This window comes from Leptonychotes weddellii, chromosome 1 (genome assembly GCF_054177405.1).
Source record: "Leptonychotes weddellii isolate Sample4059 chromosome 1, ASM5417740v2, whole genome shotgun sequence".
Lineage (NCBI taxonomy): Eukaryota > Metazoa > Chordata > Mammalia > Carnivora > Phocidae > Leptonychotes > Leptonychotes weddellii.
Genome location: NC_138369.1, coordinates 74,668,024 through 74,684,557, shown reverse-complemented (window position 1 = coordinate 74,684,557; position 16,534 = coordinate 74,668,024). Strand labels below are relative to the sequence as shown.

Here is a 16,534-nt window from a genome sequence, read left to right as displayed (position 1 = left end):
GGTGGGGGCCGTTGCCACGTGCCTCGTTGGACAAGGGGGACCCGGGAACAGTGACTGGAGTGGTGGCCATCTTTGCAGCTTTCTGCTTAGAGGCCCCGGATATTAAACAAGCATGACTGCCATCCAGAGGTCCATACGACACTCCTCTAAGGCTTTGGGAGAAGAGAATCCCAAGGTGTCGGGGTGAAAACCAGGTGTGTCAATGTTAGTATGGTATCTAGGTCAGAAGAACATCTAAAATACCAGGACCAATGCTTTGTACTAACACAAAGCGTGTGAACACGAGAGTGCCATGCGGACCTGGAAATGGACATGGCCTAGAAAGACGCAGAGGTCTGATCAGGCTCTCTCCAATGTAGACCCGAGGCCAGGATCACCTTGGCTTTCTCCCCGTACAGTGAGGGGGTGGTTTTAGTTGTCCAGATTCTTAGGAAGTTAGGAGGGTAATGTCATATTTCAGATTTCTGAAGTTCTGTGAAACAAAAGTAAATCTGTAACAGTGGTAGATAGGGAAAGATAAAGAGTTGTCCTTGGGAAGTTTGCCTTTTCTACCTTATAGAAGTGCTCTCTTTTAGTAAACAGAATCATTCTCTGCATGGTGCACATTTGTTAAGCCTCCTGTTTTTGTTTTCCTCGTGGATATTAGAATGCTGTTTATTCAAGTTTTCACTTTAGTTGAACAGGAACTGGACCACGAGCGGTTAGTTATTGCCAGTTATGCTTAAAGGAACCATACTTGTTTAAAACCGCGTGGTATGTTTGGACAGGAAAATCTGGCATCTTAATGTATCCTCGGATGTATCCTTAATGTACTCAGTGACTTGGAAAGGTTAGGAAGACCTGTTTTTCCTTCCCTGCCATTCATCTGTAGAAAATGTAGTACCTGACAGGCATGGCTGTCGGTGAGCTATAGAAAGAGGGCAGAGGAAGAATGTCGTTTCCCCATTTTCCTTCAGTTACCATGGTTCCCCTGCCTGCCTCAGTTTCTCTGTGGGACGGGAAAGCTGAAAAGGACTCGGAGGCCGCCTGCTCTGACCTTGCATTTTTTCCGTGTCTTGGAAAATTCATCGACTCACACCTGGGTCTCACTGCTGGTTAGATAGAGGTGGATCGAAAACAAACATCCAGATCTTCCAGTGCCTAATCAAATATTTTTCAACCCCTTAGCATAATATTTCTCTTTTTTGGTGTTTAATCCCATAATTCACAATTTTTTCTTTTCTTTTCTTTTAAAAGTAGATAAGGCAAATAGACTTGATTCATTTCTTATACAGAACAGCCATTATCTGAAACCGTTTTCCGTTTGGTTATTTGAAGTTAATGTTTCCATTGTCTCTCTGAAGACAGAGTTTGATTTTGTTGGTTTTGGTTTTAGTCATTTTGTTTGTACGTTTTTAAGGAATTAAGAAGCAGGAGTTTAAGTTATTCCTCATTGCTGTTGGTCTTGCCACTTCACTGTTGACAGCAGTTGCAGCGTGTGGCCCTGAGAGGGGCTGCTGTGCTCACCCCCGTCATGTCATTTTGTCCCAGAGCTGCGAGCTGAAGTTGACATTATTGAACAGATGAGCAGCAGCAGCGGGAGCAGTTCCTCAGAGTCGGAGAGCTCGTCGGGGAGCGATGAGGACAGCTCCAGCAGTGGCGCCGAGGACAACGGCCCGGCGTCCCCCCCGCAGCCCGCACACCAGCAGCCCTACGGCAGCAGGCCGGCCGCCGCCAATGGGACCGGCCGGCCCCAGGGCAGCAGCCAGCTCATGAACACGCTCAGTAAGTGTGCTCTCCCTTTCTGGCTCAGCCGGGGGTGGCGTGTCGGGCCAGAGATGGGGCTTCTGCTTACCTCACACCAGAAGATATTTAAGGCGTAAGAAAGGATCCCGACCAAGAAAATTTGGAGCAGAAAGGAGTAAGTTACCAAAGAGTAAAAAAAGGGAAGTACAAAACCAAAAAGTCTGTTCTTTCTCTTTTTTTCCCCAGTGGCACAAATTAGGTTTTGTGAATTCTGAAAAATGCTGAAACACGAACAGCTCGGCTCTTTATTTTTTGCATTTAGCAGGCTTTAGGGATGCTGCCTGCCACCATTCTGCCCCCTGCCTCCGGGTCTTTTTACAGGTCCCAAGAACCCAGTTCTCCGGACTGTGGTGACCCACAGCCCGCAGACTTGGGAACCTGAGCCATTAGGATATATTTGGAAACCAACTAGCCTTTGGCAGGAGGGAGAGAAAGGAGCATTGCAGTGTCTGGGTGGCTCTCAATGCAGCTGATACTAAAGTAAAGCAGAAGAAAACAAGGGCAAAGACAAACTCCTTTGTATTGGACGTGGGGAGAGTACTGCTTCCCTATGCCCCTCTCTGTCCAGAGTCCTAACGAATGCTCTCAGAGAGCATGTCTGCCTTTGAGGAGGCAATAGTGGGGACGCTAGCTTAGTTAACCCTACTCCTGTGGACCAGGCAAAGGTAAGTCTCAACGTCAGCACTACAGACATTGTGGGCCAGGTAAGTATTTGTTGGGCGGGGGGGCAGTCGTATGTATTGTAGGATGGCTAAGAGCGTTCCTGGCCTCTACCCACTAGGTGCCCTTCTTCTTCCTTCTGCCCCAGTTGTATCAACCCAGAATATCTCAAGACATTGCCAGGTGTCCTCTGGGGGACAGAGCCACCCCCACTGGAGAAACACTACTCAAAGCCTCGCTCTTTTCCTTGAGTGAGTTCAGCCCCGTTAGGATATCAGTTAAGGATCCTGTCAGCTATCCCGTTCTGTGGGCCTGCGTTCTAGGTATCAGGGTGTGCTGTGGTGCTCTTCTCAGGTGGCTAGGGAGAGTAAGTTTCACATTGGGAGTTTGGTGTTCACAGTGGAAAAGTACCAGACAGCTACTATGGCTTTAAGTCCGTTCCTAATTTTGCCCAGTGAATGCTAAATTACTCTTTCCTTTTAGAAAGAGCAAACAAATGGCACCGTGGGTGTTACCTGCCTACCAGTGCCTTAAAATCCTTTGAGCTCTTTATGGCTCCAAGTCATCCTGTTCTGCAGCTCTTCAAATAGCAAGACCTTAACTGCATATCTCATAGACAGTAAAGCACTAGAGTTATTTAAACCAGGATTGTCAACTGGAACCAACATATAAACCCTAAAATCAAAGTAAATAGCGCAAATTTGCTAACCCTGATATAAAAATACATAGTCATTATAAGATTGTTTTCCTGAATAGTAACCTAGATTATATTTTCTCTTCTCAAAAATAAATAAGTGGATCAATCTGAACCTGAATCAAATCAATTATATAAGCGATTTCAAAACTAGATTTTCACCTCCATTTACACTGACCTGTTAAATGCACAGCATCTTATTGTGTAAGAGATCATGCTCCGCTTAGCTGATTGGGAGTGACCAGTGGTTGCCATGCCCGTGTTGACTTCCTTAAGTTTAGAAGATTAGTTGTCACATTCTTGGGTCTCAGAGCTCTTAACTCTAAAAATTATTGAGGACCCCAAAGAGCTTTTGTGTATGTGGCTTAGATCTATCAGTGTTTATCATATTAGAAATTAAAACTGAGAAATATTTAAAATATATTCAGTAATTCATTTAAAGTAACAGTAATAACCATCACATGTTAACAAAAGTAACATTTTTATGAAGAACAAATTTTCCAATCAGAAAATATTTAGTAAGAAGAGTAACATATTTTTACAATTTTAGAATTCCCTTTAATGTCTAGCTTAGTAGAAAGCTGGATTCTACACCCACTTCTGCATTCGGTCTATTGCTGTTAAGTTGTTCAGGTTGATGTAGATGAAGAAAATCTGTCATCACACAGGCGTGGAGTAGAAAAGGAAGTACCCTCCTGAAGGAGTCCCAGGGAACCCAGGGTCCTCAGAACAAACTTTGAGAAGAGCTGGCCCAGGGATTAGCAATCGGTCATGCTGTAGTTCACTTTTGTGGTGTCAGCTGGGGTCCTGTTATTTTTATTATCATCTGAGACTGAAATGTTGAGTACTCCTGTTCTTCACTCCTAAATTGAGCACACTAAACAAAAATCGGAGGCTTTACAAAAGCTCATTAGTTGAGTTGAGGTTTAAAGTAACATGAATATCCTGAACAGAGATGTCCCAGAGGGGATCCTGGATTAGCGTGTTCCTGGTATAAACAGTATTCGGCTTCCTTAACAGGGAACCTAACTCTGTGTTATTTTAGCTTTTATAAAGCAATCTAATGTGGACAATTCTAGATGGTGAATGAGTTATTTATAAATGCTTTCTTGCTATTTATTAACACATTTAAAAGTTGTCTGGCCTGCTCCTCGCCTGTTCTATCCCAGTGAGCAGCATTGCTGTGCTTTGCAGCTACCAAGAATAGCATTTCTTTAAAAATGTTGACTGCATCAGCTTTGTCACTGAGCCAAATTGATTTTCCTCCCTAATTAAGTGGAATTGGCTTGGTTTTACTGTAGTGTGATAACCAAGGCAGTCAAACAAAGAATTGTGGGGAAGTCCTTTTGAAGTTGTGCACTTTTGGTGTGATTCTGTTTTCTTTTTATAGGAAATGACTTGCAGTTGAGTGAGTCTGGCAGTGACAGTGATGACTAGAGTCGGATCTTTCGAAATCAGCTTCTCGTGCACAGATGTGCTGCTGGACCAGGCTGCGCTCGCACGGAGCCGCGTGCTGAGAGGGACACGCTGTGGATCAGTGACTGTGTAGGAGTTTGAGGCTCTGGAGGTCTCAGACATTCAAGTCTTTAACTTAGTGGTGATGGGTGATTTTCTCGTGTAATTTTTGAACAATCTCATGTTGCAAAGTAGAACTATGGAAGAACTAACAGAATTATATTTCTATTTGGTTAACACTGTTCATAGACAACAGACCAATGTGCCCTGGTCTAGGTTACTCAAAGGCCATTATCTTTAGGGGGCCAGTGATTCCGTTTTAAACCTCAGCAGCCACCAGTTTGGCTAAGTGGTCTGCACCAGTGAAATGAAACCTGGTCTTTGAGGGGTAGGAGAGAGAGGGAAACCTCAAACTGCAGCATAGAAGTATGTTAAAACCACTTTACACTGTTGAGACAAAGTGGTAAGGAAATTTTGTCAGACCCAACCTGATAAGCCTGTGTAGGAACCGACTTTGAGAAAGAGTCCTAGAGCATCCGCCAGGGAGGACCCTGGAGCTCTGCTAGTTCAACCTCCTCATTTACAAGTAAGGAAAGAGAAGCCCACGACTGGCTGATGGCCGGTCTCCTGCCCCCAGTCCAGGCTTTCCCTGCTGCTCCCTCCCTTGAATCTCATTTATTGGAACTGGAGATTCTCATACATGACACTGATAGTTGTACATCGGAGCTTTTATTGGATTGCAAAAGACAAAAGTGTTGGGTACTTCTGACTCAAATTCTGATCCAAAAAGTCGCTAAATACATGAGGCTGGATGAGCAGGTCAGACCAGCAGCCACTGCGCTGACGCGTGAGATGCAGTCAGATGGGGGCTGTTAGTTCCGTAGATCCATGCTAAGCGTTCTTCATTCAGTGCATTTTAGTAGGGGGAGGTAGGAGTGGAAGAGAGGTGTAGTGAAGGAACCTTTCCGAACAAGAGAACCAGCAGCAGGTTTTCAAAAACCCAGAATCTAGATAGGAAGCAGTTCTGCAATATGAAATGAGCACATCCTTTGAGAAGGCATTTCTGTTCATGCTTTTCTACCACTGTTTGTGCCTGACTCCCAGACCAATTTGTATTTTTGATATACAACTAGAAGAAAGTCACAAGATTGCCTTTTTGCAGTGTGCAGTTTCCAAATGAATCTGTTACAGGGAAGTGGTCACTAGTAAATGTTCCATATTTAGTGAATGTGTGATAAATTGTCCCGTGATTAGTATGGAGTAGCCCATTTCTGTAATTTGAATGAATACAGTTTGAAGGTCCTGAGAAATTTCCATTTACTTTGGTTCAGTGGGTATCGCAAACATTAAAATTGATTTTCCTTCCTTGGGTTCCTCCACTCAAAGATGGCCTCTGCATCCCCCGCTAGTGGATGGAAGCAGTCTGGACCTGGAAAGGAATGAGATGATTCACGGTGGGGGCTTTGGTGAGAGTCGCACCTTATCGAGCCACCTGTTTGATGCACACAGGGGCTCCGGTGAGCTGGAGATGGGGGCCCAGCGCCGTCATCCCGTGGCGCACTCACACTGCCCCACCTAGTGTAGGTAATAGGCTAACACACCAGTACTTTGTGCTGGGTGCTCCGCCCATCGTGAGGTTTCAGTGCATTTAATGGCAGGTAGGAATTTATAATGAATTGATAATTGTTTTATAATTCCTTGGTAATGACAGCTCAGGGAAGGTGAAGGTCACGATTGGGAGACTTGACTTGTTACTGCACGTGGGACTTGTTTCACAGCTCTTAACTTGCTCAAGCTGGGGCAGGTTCCAGGAACTTGAACTAAAAATATCTACTTAAACTCCTCTCTCACTCTTTTTTTTGTTCTCCCAAAGTCTTGATTTAGACAGACAGAGCTGTGGCTTTTGGCATGTTGGGTCATGTTGGGCATGTTGGCGTGTGGCACTGGGTTTGGCAAGCCGAGCTCTCTGGGCTTCAGACCCTTTCCTCTGTTACCCGTCCTACCTGACACTGCACTGTTCTCCTCTAGCCCGTTTCCAGTTTGTTCTCTGCACAAAGCCCTCGGTGGTTCCCTCCCCCGGCCCTCCAGCTTTACCCACCAGAACAAGGAATCTTTTCTTTTTGGAAATCAAGAATTTGGCCTCACAGACTACTTCTCATGTGTAACCTCGTGCCAGCCTCACTGGACTTGTTCTTTGTGCCTCTGTGCCTTCTCAATACCGCCCCCCCCCCCCGTCCCGCCAGGCCCCAGTCCTGACGCTCCGGAGATGCCATCCTCGTGGCCTCTTCCTCTGCTCGTTTCAGCCCACTCGAGTGCTGTGTGGACGTACTGACCTTCCTCTTGCTTGAGCTCTGGTTGGTGTGAACTCCTTAAAAGCACGGACTGTCATTCTCATCTCTATTCCCTGGGGTGTTCACAGGACTAGACATTCAGATGCTTATAGCCTGGTGGGGAGGAGGCAGAGAAAACCGGCCAGTGGAGTACAGAGGGTAGACATGGAGAAAACATTCCAAGCATTTGGGGACAGCTGGAAACAATCCATGCTGATTTTCATGGTTTTGAAGTCTCTACCTGAATTGTTAAAATTGCCTTTTCTTTGTCCTGTATAACGTCTACCATTCTGTGGGTCATTAGGCAAGGTATAAAGACTTAAATCCTAGGTACCCAAGGAGCCATGGCAAGCCACAGTAAAGATGTGATTTTGGGGAAACTTAATACAAACTAGAGATTTGTGATGATGCCACTCATTAACTACTTTATTTCTATAGCAGAATCATTTTTTTTCTGTGTGTGGAATTAATGTGTGTGTGCTTCAGTGGTGGGGAAACTTGAAAATTTCAAAATCCTTGCTGTCTTTATTGAGAGGCTGGTTAAGTAGGGTGTATGTATGGGGGTGTTTGTATGTGTGTGAGAGATGTATTTATTACATTATTTTGAAAGATAATAGTCTGTTATGTGGATGTATATTAGGTACAGCCAAATTGGATGTTTCCATTTGGCAAGGAAGGTAGGATTTCTGAAACTCAGGCCTTAACCAGTAGGTTGGAAGACAAGATCAATTGAAGCATTATGAAATGTGTTTTTGTTGCTTCTGTCCTATCTGTCTTGGATTCATTGTCTTATTCTTTAATGATTTTTAAAATCTTGTGCCTAAAAGTTTATTTTGCATAATTATGAAGTAGATGTGTATGTTTACATTTATGTAAAATATTTGCTGTATAAAGTTTTTTTTGGTTTATTCTCTTAAAGATCACTATATTTAAGTAAAAAAAAAAAGGTCAGCAATACACTCCATGTCTTGGTGGATTTTATTTTCTTACTAGGAATCAATGAAAAATGTAGGATTCTATTAAGAATCCTTTATACTTAAGCCTACTTTATCGAAATGGAATCCTTTTTAATTTGGTGTTTATGATCATTAGGATAAACACCTCAGTCTTGAAAGGTGTGAAGTTCAAAACTAAAGGTTGTCTTTAGCAAGCCAAATGGCACCTGAGGCCATTATTTGGTCTGGAAAGGCAGCTTAGCTTTGAATCTGAGAACCACGCACGGGTTAAACTGAATGCGTAGACATAGCCTAGTCATTTTAGCTCACAGGTTCCTTCCACCCGCACTGCCATGCCACTCCTCCGTCCTCACAGACATCACTGGCTGGAAGTGATCCTGCCTCCTGCTTCCATTCCACATACAGCAGGGCCCACATCAGTCCTGTGGTCTTGGCTCCAGGTGGTCTATAAACTTCTAGGTGGGCAGCGACCCTTTTAATTCTCTAGTGTCTTTCACCAAATGGGTGTTCCATAGATTTGGGTTGACTACAATTACACGTTAAGAGAACTAGGCTGGGGGCGCCTGGGTGGCTCAGTTGGTTAAGCGTCTGCCTTCGGCTCAGGTCATGATCCCGGGGTCCTGGGATCGAGCCCCGCATCGGGCTCCCTGCTCCGCGGGAAGCCTGCCTCTCCCTTTCCCTCTGCTGCACCCCCTGCTTGTGCTTGCTCTCTCTCAAATAAATAAATAATCTTTAAAAAAAAGAGAGAAAGAACTAGGCTAGGAATCCTCTGCTGCTTATTCTGCAACTGGCTTCCGTTTCGTCAGGTGGAAATAGGAGTCAGACTCGAACCAGGACTCTCTGGGGTAGTGGCAGTGTACGTTCATCACTTAAGGGACTTTGATCCTGAGTTAAGTGTTGTTGCCTCTACAATGGTAGGTGACAAAGCATCCCAGTATTCAGTGGCTTAAAATAAGCATTTATTTTGCTTACAAGTCTGGATTGATGATTTAGACTGGGAGTGCCTGGACAGTCTGGTCTTGACCGGGCTCCGTATGTCTGGCAGTTGACAGATTCAGCTGACCCACGATGGCCTTGGCCAATTCAGGTGGGCTCCATGTGACTTAACATCTAGCAGCCTAGCATAGGCATATTGTCATGGCAGAGGCAGAGGTGCCAGATTGAGAGAGAAAACACCACTGCCTCTGTCACAATTGCTAACATGTCATTGGCCAAAGCAAGTCGCAGGGTCAGGTTCAGAATCAAGGGGTGGGCAAATACTGTGCCTTCCACCAGCGGACGGGAGGAGTTGCAAAGTACGTTGGAGAGGTGTGAGAATTAGGCGGTTATTGCAGTCAGTCTACTACCTCCACATCCCCACATCCCCACCACGGTTGAGAACCCTGGGCCATACGATCACTAAGTCCCCTCTCGGCCTGACTTTTCTCCTGGGCAGATAAATAAAAGTCCACGTAGGAGTTAAGGCCAATTTCTATTCATGGTTCCTGCAGAGGGCACCAAAGCCAAGCCAGCGGCCCCTCTGGACTTCGCACTTTGCCCTGTTCAGAGTAGTTGACTTCCTCTCTAAGCTTTCCAACCTAAAGCACTATTTGTTACCTATTGCTAAGGAACAAACTACCCTAAAACTTAGTGGCTTAAAACCATTTTATCTCCTGGAATCTGTTGGTTAGGATTTAGGATAGAGCTTGGCTGGGCAATTCTCCTTGGGGCTTCGACTGAGGTCGCTCAGTGTTACTTAGGTGGCAGATGGGCAGGACCGGAGAATCCAAACTGGCTTCACTCACACGTGTGGCACCATGGTGGGGATGGCTGGAAGCAGGTTCATTTGGGACTATCAAGCAGAGCCTCTCTGACATGGCAGTCTCTAGGTAGTTGGTCTTCCTTCATGATGGCTGCTTTCCCCTAGAATGAGTGTCCCAAGAAGCTGCTTGGCCGTAGATGACCTAGCCTTGGACGTCACACAGCATCACATCCACAGTATTCTATTGGTCTGAACCATCAAAAGCCGACCTAGATTCAAGAGGAAGGGACTCCTCCTTAATGGAAGAGTATTAAAAAAGCCACCTACCCAAAGTCCTCCTCTCCCCCAGTGTATCTGGTCTCAGATGAGACATTTTCCCAGAGTAGTGGCTCTTAAAATGTGGTCCCTGGGTCCAGCACCATCAGGACCTTGTTAGAAATAGAAATTATCAAGTCCCACCCTGCTGAATCGTAAACTCCGAAGTGGGTCCCAGTAATCTCTTTTGACAAGCCTTCAGGTCATCCTTATAAACCCTAAAGCTTTAAACCTCTGCCCTAAGAAGACAGTCTCCTGTGATGGGCCTCAAGTGATGATCCACGACTAGGGATGACTGCCTTCAATTTCCCGTGCTAGGTGTTGGATGGAGAATAACCTGGAGTAGCACATGCAGTGGGGTGTGGTACTCCTTATGAGTCAGAACATCAAAACCCAAATTCCAGAAGAGGTATTGAGGGGGTAGAAGGATGGCAAGACCAAAATAATGACCAATTCTCTTGAGATACCAGCATCTTGGCAGCAGGATTTCATTATTACATGGACCCCTATTTCTTTTTGTAAAGGTAGTGGGACAAAGCGGAACAGCGGGCAGGGGAAATAGCCCATTTTTCCTTTAGTGAGTTTGTTTCTTGTTGAGCTGTCTGACTCCAAAAGTCAACTGTCCGGGGCTGCAAAGAACTGAGGTGAACCCCCAGAGAGGAATCCCCTCTGATAAAGGCAGTGTGAGTTCTCTTCCTCTGTTTCCCCCCACCCCAGGGGCAGGGGAGGGAAGGAACTGGATGATGTGGGGCGGGGAGTCCTTAACCCATTACTCTTGTGTGATTTGCAGCCTCTCAGAGTGGTTACAAATGGAGATGGAAACCACACTCCTGGAGCCTCTGGGCCCATGGGTGGTAACTGTGGGTTGCTGAAGTATAAGTCTCCTTGATGACTTGCCAAGATCCTTGATCTGTGAGCTCATTGTTACCACACAAATGCAAGATCTGAGTTTCATTGAAATTGGTTCACTCCACTACAGGGGAGGAAAGGAGAGGGGGACAACTCAAGTAAAGCAGTCACTGGAGCATGGTTGGCCCATTAATTATGAGGTTTGGAGATTTCTTGAGCAATTTGACCCATGTGTCCTCCAGGCCTGTATTAGAGTGATGGATGACCAGTGTATCTGTCCCATGATGCTTAGAAAATTTGTCCTACCATCTTCCCAAGCACTGCTTCCTAAGTACTAGTTACTAACGTTTTCTAAAGACCTTATGATAACAGATTTGTCACTCAAATGGCTTTGCAGGTGGATAAAGACGTCTGGGGCCAAACCCCCTCCCCATGCTTCCCTGGTCATGTTAGGAGCCTGTGGGCTGACCTAGAGAGGCCTAGCCACAGACTGGATCGTTGGGGATCTGTTGAACAGAGCTTGGGCATCCGTTACTGGTGACAGGGTAAAAAACCAGTCCAGACTGAGAGGGGAGAAGTCAGCTCTGTACCCTGTCATTCATCAGACTGCCAGAGCAGACCCTGATAAAGCAGCAAAGGTAATAGGAAACCATCAGCCTACAGTATCATAATCACTCTTTTCTTTGAGTGACTACTGCTTTCTTTTCAGTGACAGCCCAGCTTTGCTTTTTACTCCTGCCACCTGAACCAAATCACTGTCAACCTTTGTGACTAAAATCTTGGGCTGTCAAAACTTTGCAGTTTGCAATCCTATCAGTAAGAACGAAACTTTCCACTCTTGCCTGAAGACCTGAGCCGTATGAGTCACTTTGACACAGAGAAGCGGTTTCGATTTCTACCCTAGATTTAGAAATCCTGATAGGGACTTCCAGCCACAACAGTCCATGCTTTTCTTAACTTTGCAGTTCTCCAAAGAATCAGGGCCTGGGTCCACTTCCCAGTCCAGGCTTGATCTTGACCCCTTTATACACAGCCCGCTTTGCTTTGAGCCTGTCCCCGCAATGCTTCTTTCATTTTCTACCTACACTTCCACCCCTCCCCGAGTCCTACCATAATCTTGTCTTTCTTGGTTTGATGAGATTCCCAAACAGGCCCAAACAGGCAACGAGGCTCAAGGCAGAGTTTGAGAACTGCTGCTCTTTTTCACTGCTTTGTAGTAAAGGCTGTGGTCCAAACAGCTGTCAAAAGTGAACTCTTGGGGCGCCTGGGTGGCTCAGTCGTTAGGCGTCTGCCTTCGGCTCAGGTCATGATCCCAGGGTCCTGGGATGGAGCTCCTAATCGGGCTCCCATCTCAGCGGGAAGCCTGCTTCTCCCTCTCCCACTCCCCTGCTTGTGTTCCCTCTCTCGCTGTGTCTCTCTCTGTCAAATAAATAAAATCTTTTTAAAAAATTAAAAAAAGTGAACTCATAACCAGCCTCAAAGCAGGAAGAAAGAAACCCCAGGTCCCAAAGAGGTGAGTGATTCGGCTTGAGTCACTAAATAATAATGACACAGATAAAACCCAACCCTCCCTAAAGAGTTTCTAGGTTTCAGAAATTTTAACCATATTATCAACACAACCCTGAAATAACCCAGTATAAAGATGAGAAAAACAGACTCAGAAAAGTTAAGCAAATTATGCAGGATAATTAAACAGGGAGTTGGTGACAGGCTTCAAACCCAGATAGGTGAATCTGATCCTCTCTTTTTTTCACAAAAGCAAACTATACCACCTCTTTCACAACCTCTGGCTCCCTAGGAGAGTCGACCTCTTTTAAGTAGATTGTTGGAATCAGCCAAGAGCTTTCTAGATGTGAGGAATATTCCCAAATGTTTGCCCCAAAGGCTCAGCACCTATTCCTGCCAAAAGGAAAAGCAAAACCAGAGACAGCCACTGTGATGTGTACCCAGCACCCGTTCACCCCATACCTGCTCCCCACTATATAGTCCAATAGCCTCCCCTTCCTTACACAGCTGATGTGCTTCTGGAGAATCCCCAGGGAGTGGGCAAGGACTAATCTTAACACCTTTTGCCTCCGTGGGTTCAGGAACCCAGCTATAATCCAATTAGGTGGTATTCTCCTGACAATAACAAATGAATAGGCATGTGACCCCAAACAGGCAACGAGGCTCAAGGTAAGATTTTTGGGGGGGATTCTGGAATAAAAAATTTGAGAGCCACTGGAATAGACGTTATCTCTTCCTCTGGATATTATAGGGTACAGACGGAAGCCTGAAACTGCAATAGTCAGCTTGTGACTACCCAAGGATCAAACTAACAGGAGATAGAGAGGACAGCTCAAGCAGAGAAATGGAGTGGGAGCCTTGATTGAACCATGCCTGATCTCCACTCTGCCACTGGAATTTTTAAGTTATATAAGCCAATAAATTCCACCCTGTGGTTTATATTATATTTAAGTTGGATTTTCTGCTACCCACCAACAAAAGCATCTAAACCGGCATAGCCTTTTTTGGTGACTCAGCTGCAGCTCTGAAGACCCTACCATATTCGCAGCCACCCATGTGACAGCCTCAGGAGCAGCTGAGGATATCCGTCACCACTCCTAGGCATGCCCTGTCACCGCTGGAGAACAGAGTCCCCACCCACAAAATGTTAGGGCTGGAAGAAAGAAACTTGTGTACAGTTTCTTCCAGGTAAGGAGTTGGTGTCTGTGAGAAGTGACAAACCAAGTCTGAGCCCCAGTGTCAGGACTCCCGGTACAGTGCTCTTCCCTCCCCGCTGCAGCACCTCGGCTCCACACAGGGCCAGCAAGTGCTCCCAGGAGACATTTGGCTACCTATTCTGTGGCCACCTGGCCTGCGCACAAGGTGCCCCTGGTCCTGAGGAAGCTGCCCCCTGTACCACAGCATTTCAGAGGAGGGCTGAGGACAGCACGTTGTGTCATGAGCACTGGGTGTTATACAAGACTGCTGAATCCCTCTGAAACTAATAATACGCTGTATGTGAATTAATTGAATTTAAGTAAAAAAAAAATCACAATGCCACAGGGGGAGGATTACTACTGTTACATATATACTTCAAACAAGTGGCTTTGAATCCTTCCGTTTTCAGAGCCATTCAGAAACCCCTTGCAATAGTCGGAGACAGGCCCACCTCTAATATCGTGGGATCTGGTTACAAGAGCCCAGATGGAGGCTCACACCCCACATGTCTAAGTATTTACGTTAGAATCAATCTAACAAACTATTATTAAATACGTCTCTCTGCTTACTTGACAGTCACACTTTCATAAGACTTGGAAGGCTGGGTTTGCATTTGGAATATTTAGATTCCTCAAAGTTCTGTGGTGGCACAAGGAGAACAAGGCTCAGCCCACACTGAGAGGGGCTTCGTGTATATCTGTGTGGAAACCCCAGCCCGCATAACCAAGCCCCATCTACAACCTCTAAACACAGCTTGTCCCTGGCCACCCAGGTGTGTGCAGGTCAAACTCAGGAGAACAGACATGGCAAAGAGGCCTGCTCAGGACCACCTGGATGGGAACTGTGGTCTCCTGGGTACCTGGATCATGGTCTGGGAGAGGGGTGCACAAGCTACAGTGGGAAGGTCACCTTGGCCTCACAGACTCCCTGACCTGTGGGGAGGGTCATGGCCAGAGGAGGGCCAGATTGGTGCCCTTCAAGGCAAGGGACCCGGGACAGGGCCTTATGTGGCCAGGTCCAACCAAGGGCAGTGCTGGAGCTCCATCTTGTTTTAATTGTGGTCCTAAAATAAGGCCGGAGTGGCGCTGGGTTAGCAAGAGCAGGCTTTGTGGCCTTAGGTAAGTCCCTCCATCTCTCTCAACATCGGTTTCCTCCCTTGTCCCTGAGGGACAGTACTGCTCCACATTCTAGAACCCTTTGCAAAGCCTGGGAGGCAGTGAATTCAGACCCCTCATTCCAAACAGTAATGCTGGGACACTGGCCCAAAACCCCAAGGGAAAGAGAGCCACAGTGAGGGAAACAAACTGCTTGTATTGCTTGATTTCCCATATGGAGATCCCAGCATGAAGGTGTAGCTTTACATGGGGGCAATATCACCCTAAGGTGTGCAGTAGAGGCTGAGGGAACTGGGCTGACCAGTGTGCCCACCTCTAAAGACATCACCTTTGGGCTGATCCCATCTACTACAGACCACTAGTGATGGTCTGCTGGGCCAGAAGCTCCTGTCTACTGAGTCCCTAGGACTCAGGCACACTAGCTTCGTACAAAAGCCCCAAAGTGTCCCTCCATCTGGTAACAAATAGACAAATCCCATTTGAGGTCTGCCATGGGGGAGACATCTTTGCGAACCAAAGCTAAGCAAGCCCCACTCAGGAAAGATGGTGGTATAAGGCAGCTCACAGACAGGCCAGACTAACGACCCTGCAGAAACGTGGGGGGGCTCAGGCACACAGACATGAGGGCAAGGCAATGCACTACAGAGACACAAAGGGAAGGCCACGGGATGCACACAGGAGTCAGCAGGTAGCCAGGAGCTGGAGCTCAGGAGAAATGGTCTCTGCCTAGGGCAGGTACTCAGTCATAGGGCCTCACATGGGGAAACCCAGAGTGGTGCATTCCTAAGGACTGGAAACACCAAAAGCCTGCCCAAGTGTAGACTTAGGAGGTCACCCTCTGGTAGTGAATTTCCTGAATAAGAAAGGGACATAAGGGGCATTTGCAAGACAGAGGTCAAGGTGCCGAGGGCCACAAGGTCAAGATGGTGCTGGGGACAGTGAAACCACAAGGGCTACCCCTTTGGGAAACACTGAGAAGCAGAAGGCCACTGATCTGCTATTGTTCACATGCTGAGCACCCCAGCTGGGCCTCCACCCTCTTCCAGGGCCAGAGCACCATTTTGGTGGCCTTCTCAGGACCTTTTCACAGTTGGGTCTCTTCTTGGGGAAGCTGCATCCACATGAGGCTGTGCTGGGCCGTAGCCAGTTGAGGGGTTCCTCAGTGGGTCCAGAGCTGGGAGCCACTCCGAGAGAACGGGCCCACTTCCCTGCTTTGTGGTTCACGGGCCTGGAGAGACCTGACAGCCGACTGCCCTGGGTGAGAATGCCCACATTTCCAGAGATCAGAGGAGTGGAGAGGCCTGTACACCAGATGCCCCAAGTGGGAGGAGAACAAATTCAAAAGGCCCTGCAGGTCTAGGTGGGGCTAACAGTTCTAAGCCAAGTCCATGGTGTGGGTCAGTAACATTCCAGAAGAGAAAGGGCACTGTAGGTTTGGCTATTCGGCCAGATGGTAGCAATGGGGAACAGTTCCCGGGTCGGGCACGTGGAAGGTTTTCCTGGACTCTGGATTAAGACAGGATGCAGTAGTCCTAAGTTCTTCCAGTCGGACTGAGTTACAAGCATGTCTTAGCAGCAAGAGTTTGTCCTTGTTGTTGTCGCACGAAGGTGGTGGAAACTGGACCAGGATGCCGCGAAGTCAATTTGCTGAGGGTGGAGGAGCCGCTGCCGGTTACGTAAGACGCAGCCCTCCTCCTCCTCGCGGCCCTCATGTGAAGTAGCGGCAGGACGTGGAGTCGATGTAGCAGTACGGGGTGCACTGCAGGTCTCCATACGACCTGAGGGGGGGTAGACAGGGGTCAGGGCGCTCACGGGCCAGTGGGCAGGGGAGCTCCTGCCCAGCCCTCACGACCACACCAGGTTCTAAAAGGCCACCTCTGGTGACTTTTGGTCAAAGCTCATCAGACAGCAACCATGGCTGCTACCTTACC

At 47.0% G+C, this 16,534-nt stretch overlaps 2 protein-coding genes across 12 annotated transcripts in view; one reads left to right on the top strand and one right to left on the bottom strand.

Moving 5' to 3' along the window:
- The window catches only part of EAF1 (ELL associated factor 1), a 13,823-nt gene extending 7,077 nt beyond the window's left edge, over positions 1–6,746 (top strand). Inside the window, exons 5-6 of the mRNA XM_006744728.3 lie at positions 1,531–1,764; positions 4,530–6,746. Of these exons, the coding sequence (XP_006744791.2) occupies positions 1,531–1,764; positions 4,530–4,576 (281 nt within the window). The 3' untranslated portion in view covers positions 4,577–6,746. The remainder of the gene's footprint in view (positions 1–1,530; positions 1,765–4,529) is intronic.
- An 8,033-nt stretch (positions 6,747–14,779) lies between these two features.
- Positions 14,780–16,534, bottom strand: part of COLQ (collagen like tail subunit of asymmetric acetylcholinesterase) — a 76,555-nt gene continuing 74,800 nt past the window's right edge. For all 11 annotated transcript variants that reach the window (XM_081802071.1, XM_081802068.1, XM_081802062.1 and 8 more), the window contains one exon: positions 14,780–16,381. In XM_081802071.1, the coding sequence (XP_081658197.1) occupies positions 16,312–16,381 (70 nt within the window). In that variant the 3' untranslated portion in view covers positions 14,780–16,311. The remainder of the gene's footprint in view (positions 16,382–16,534) is intronic.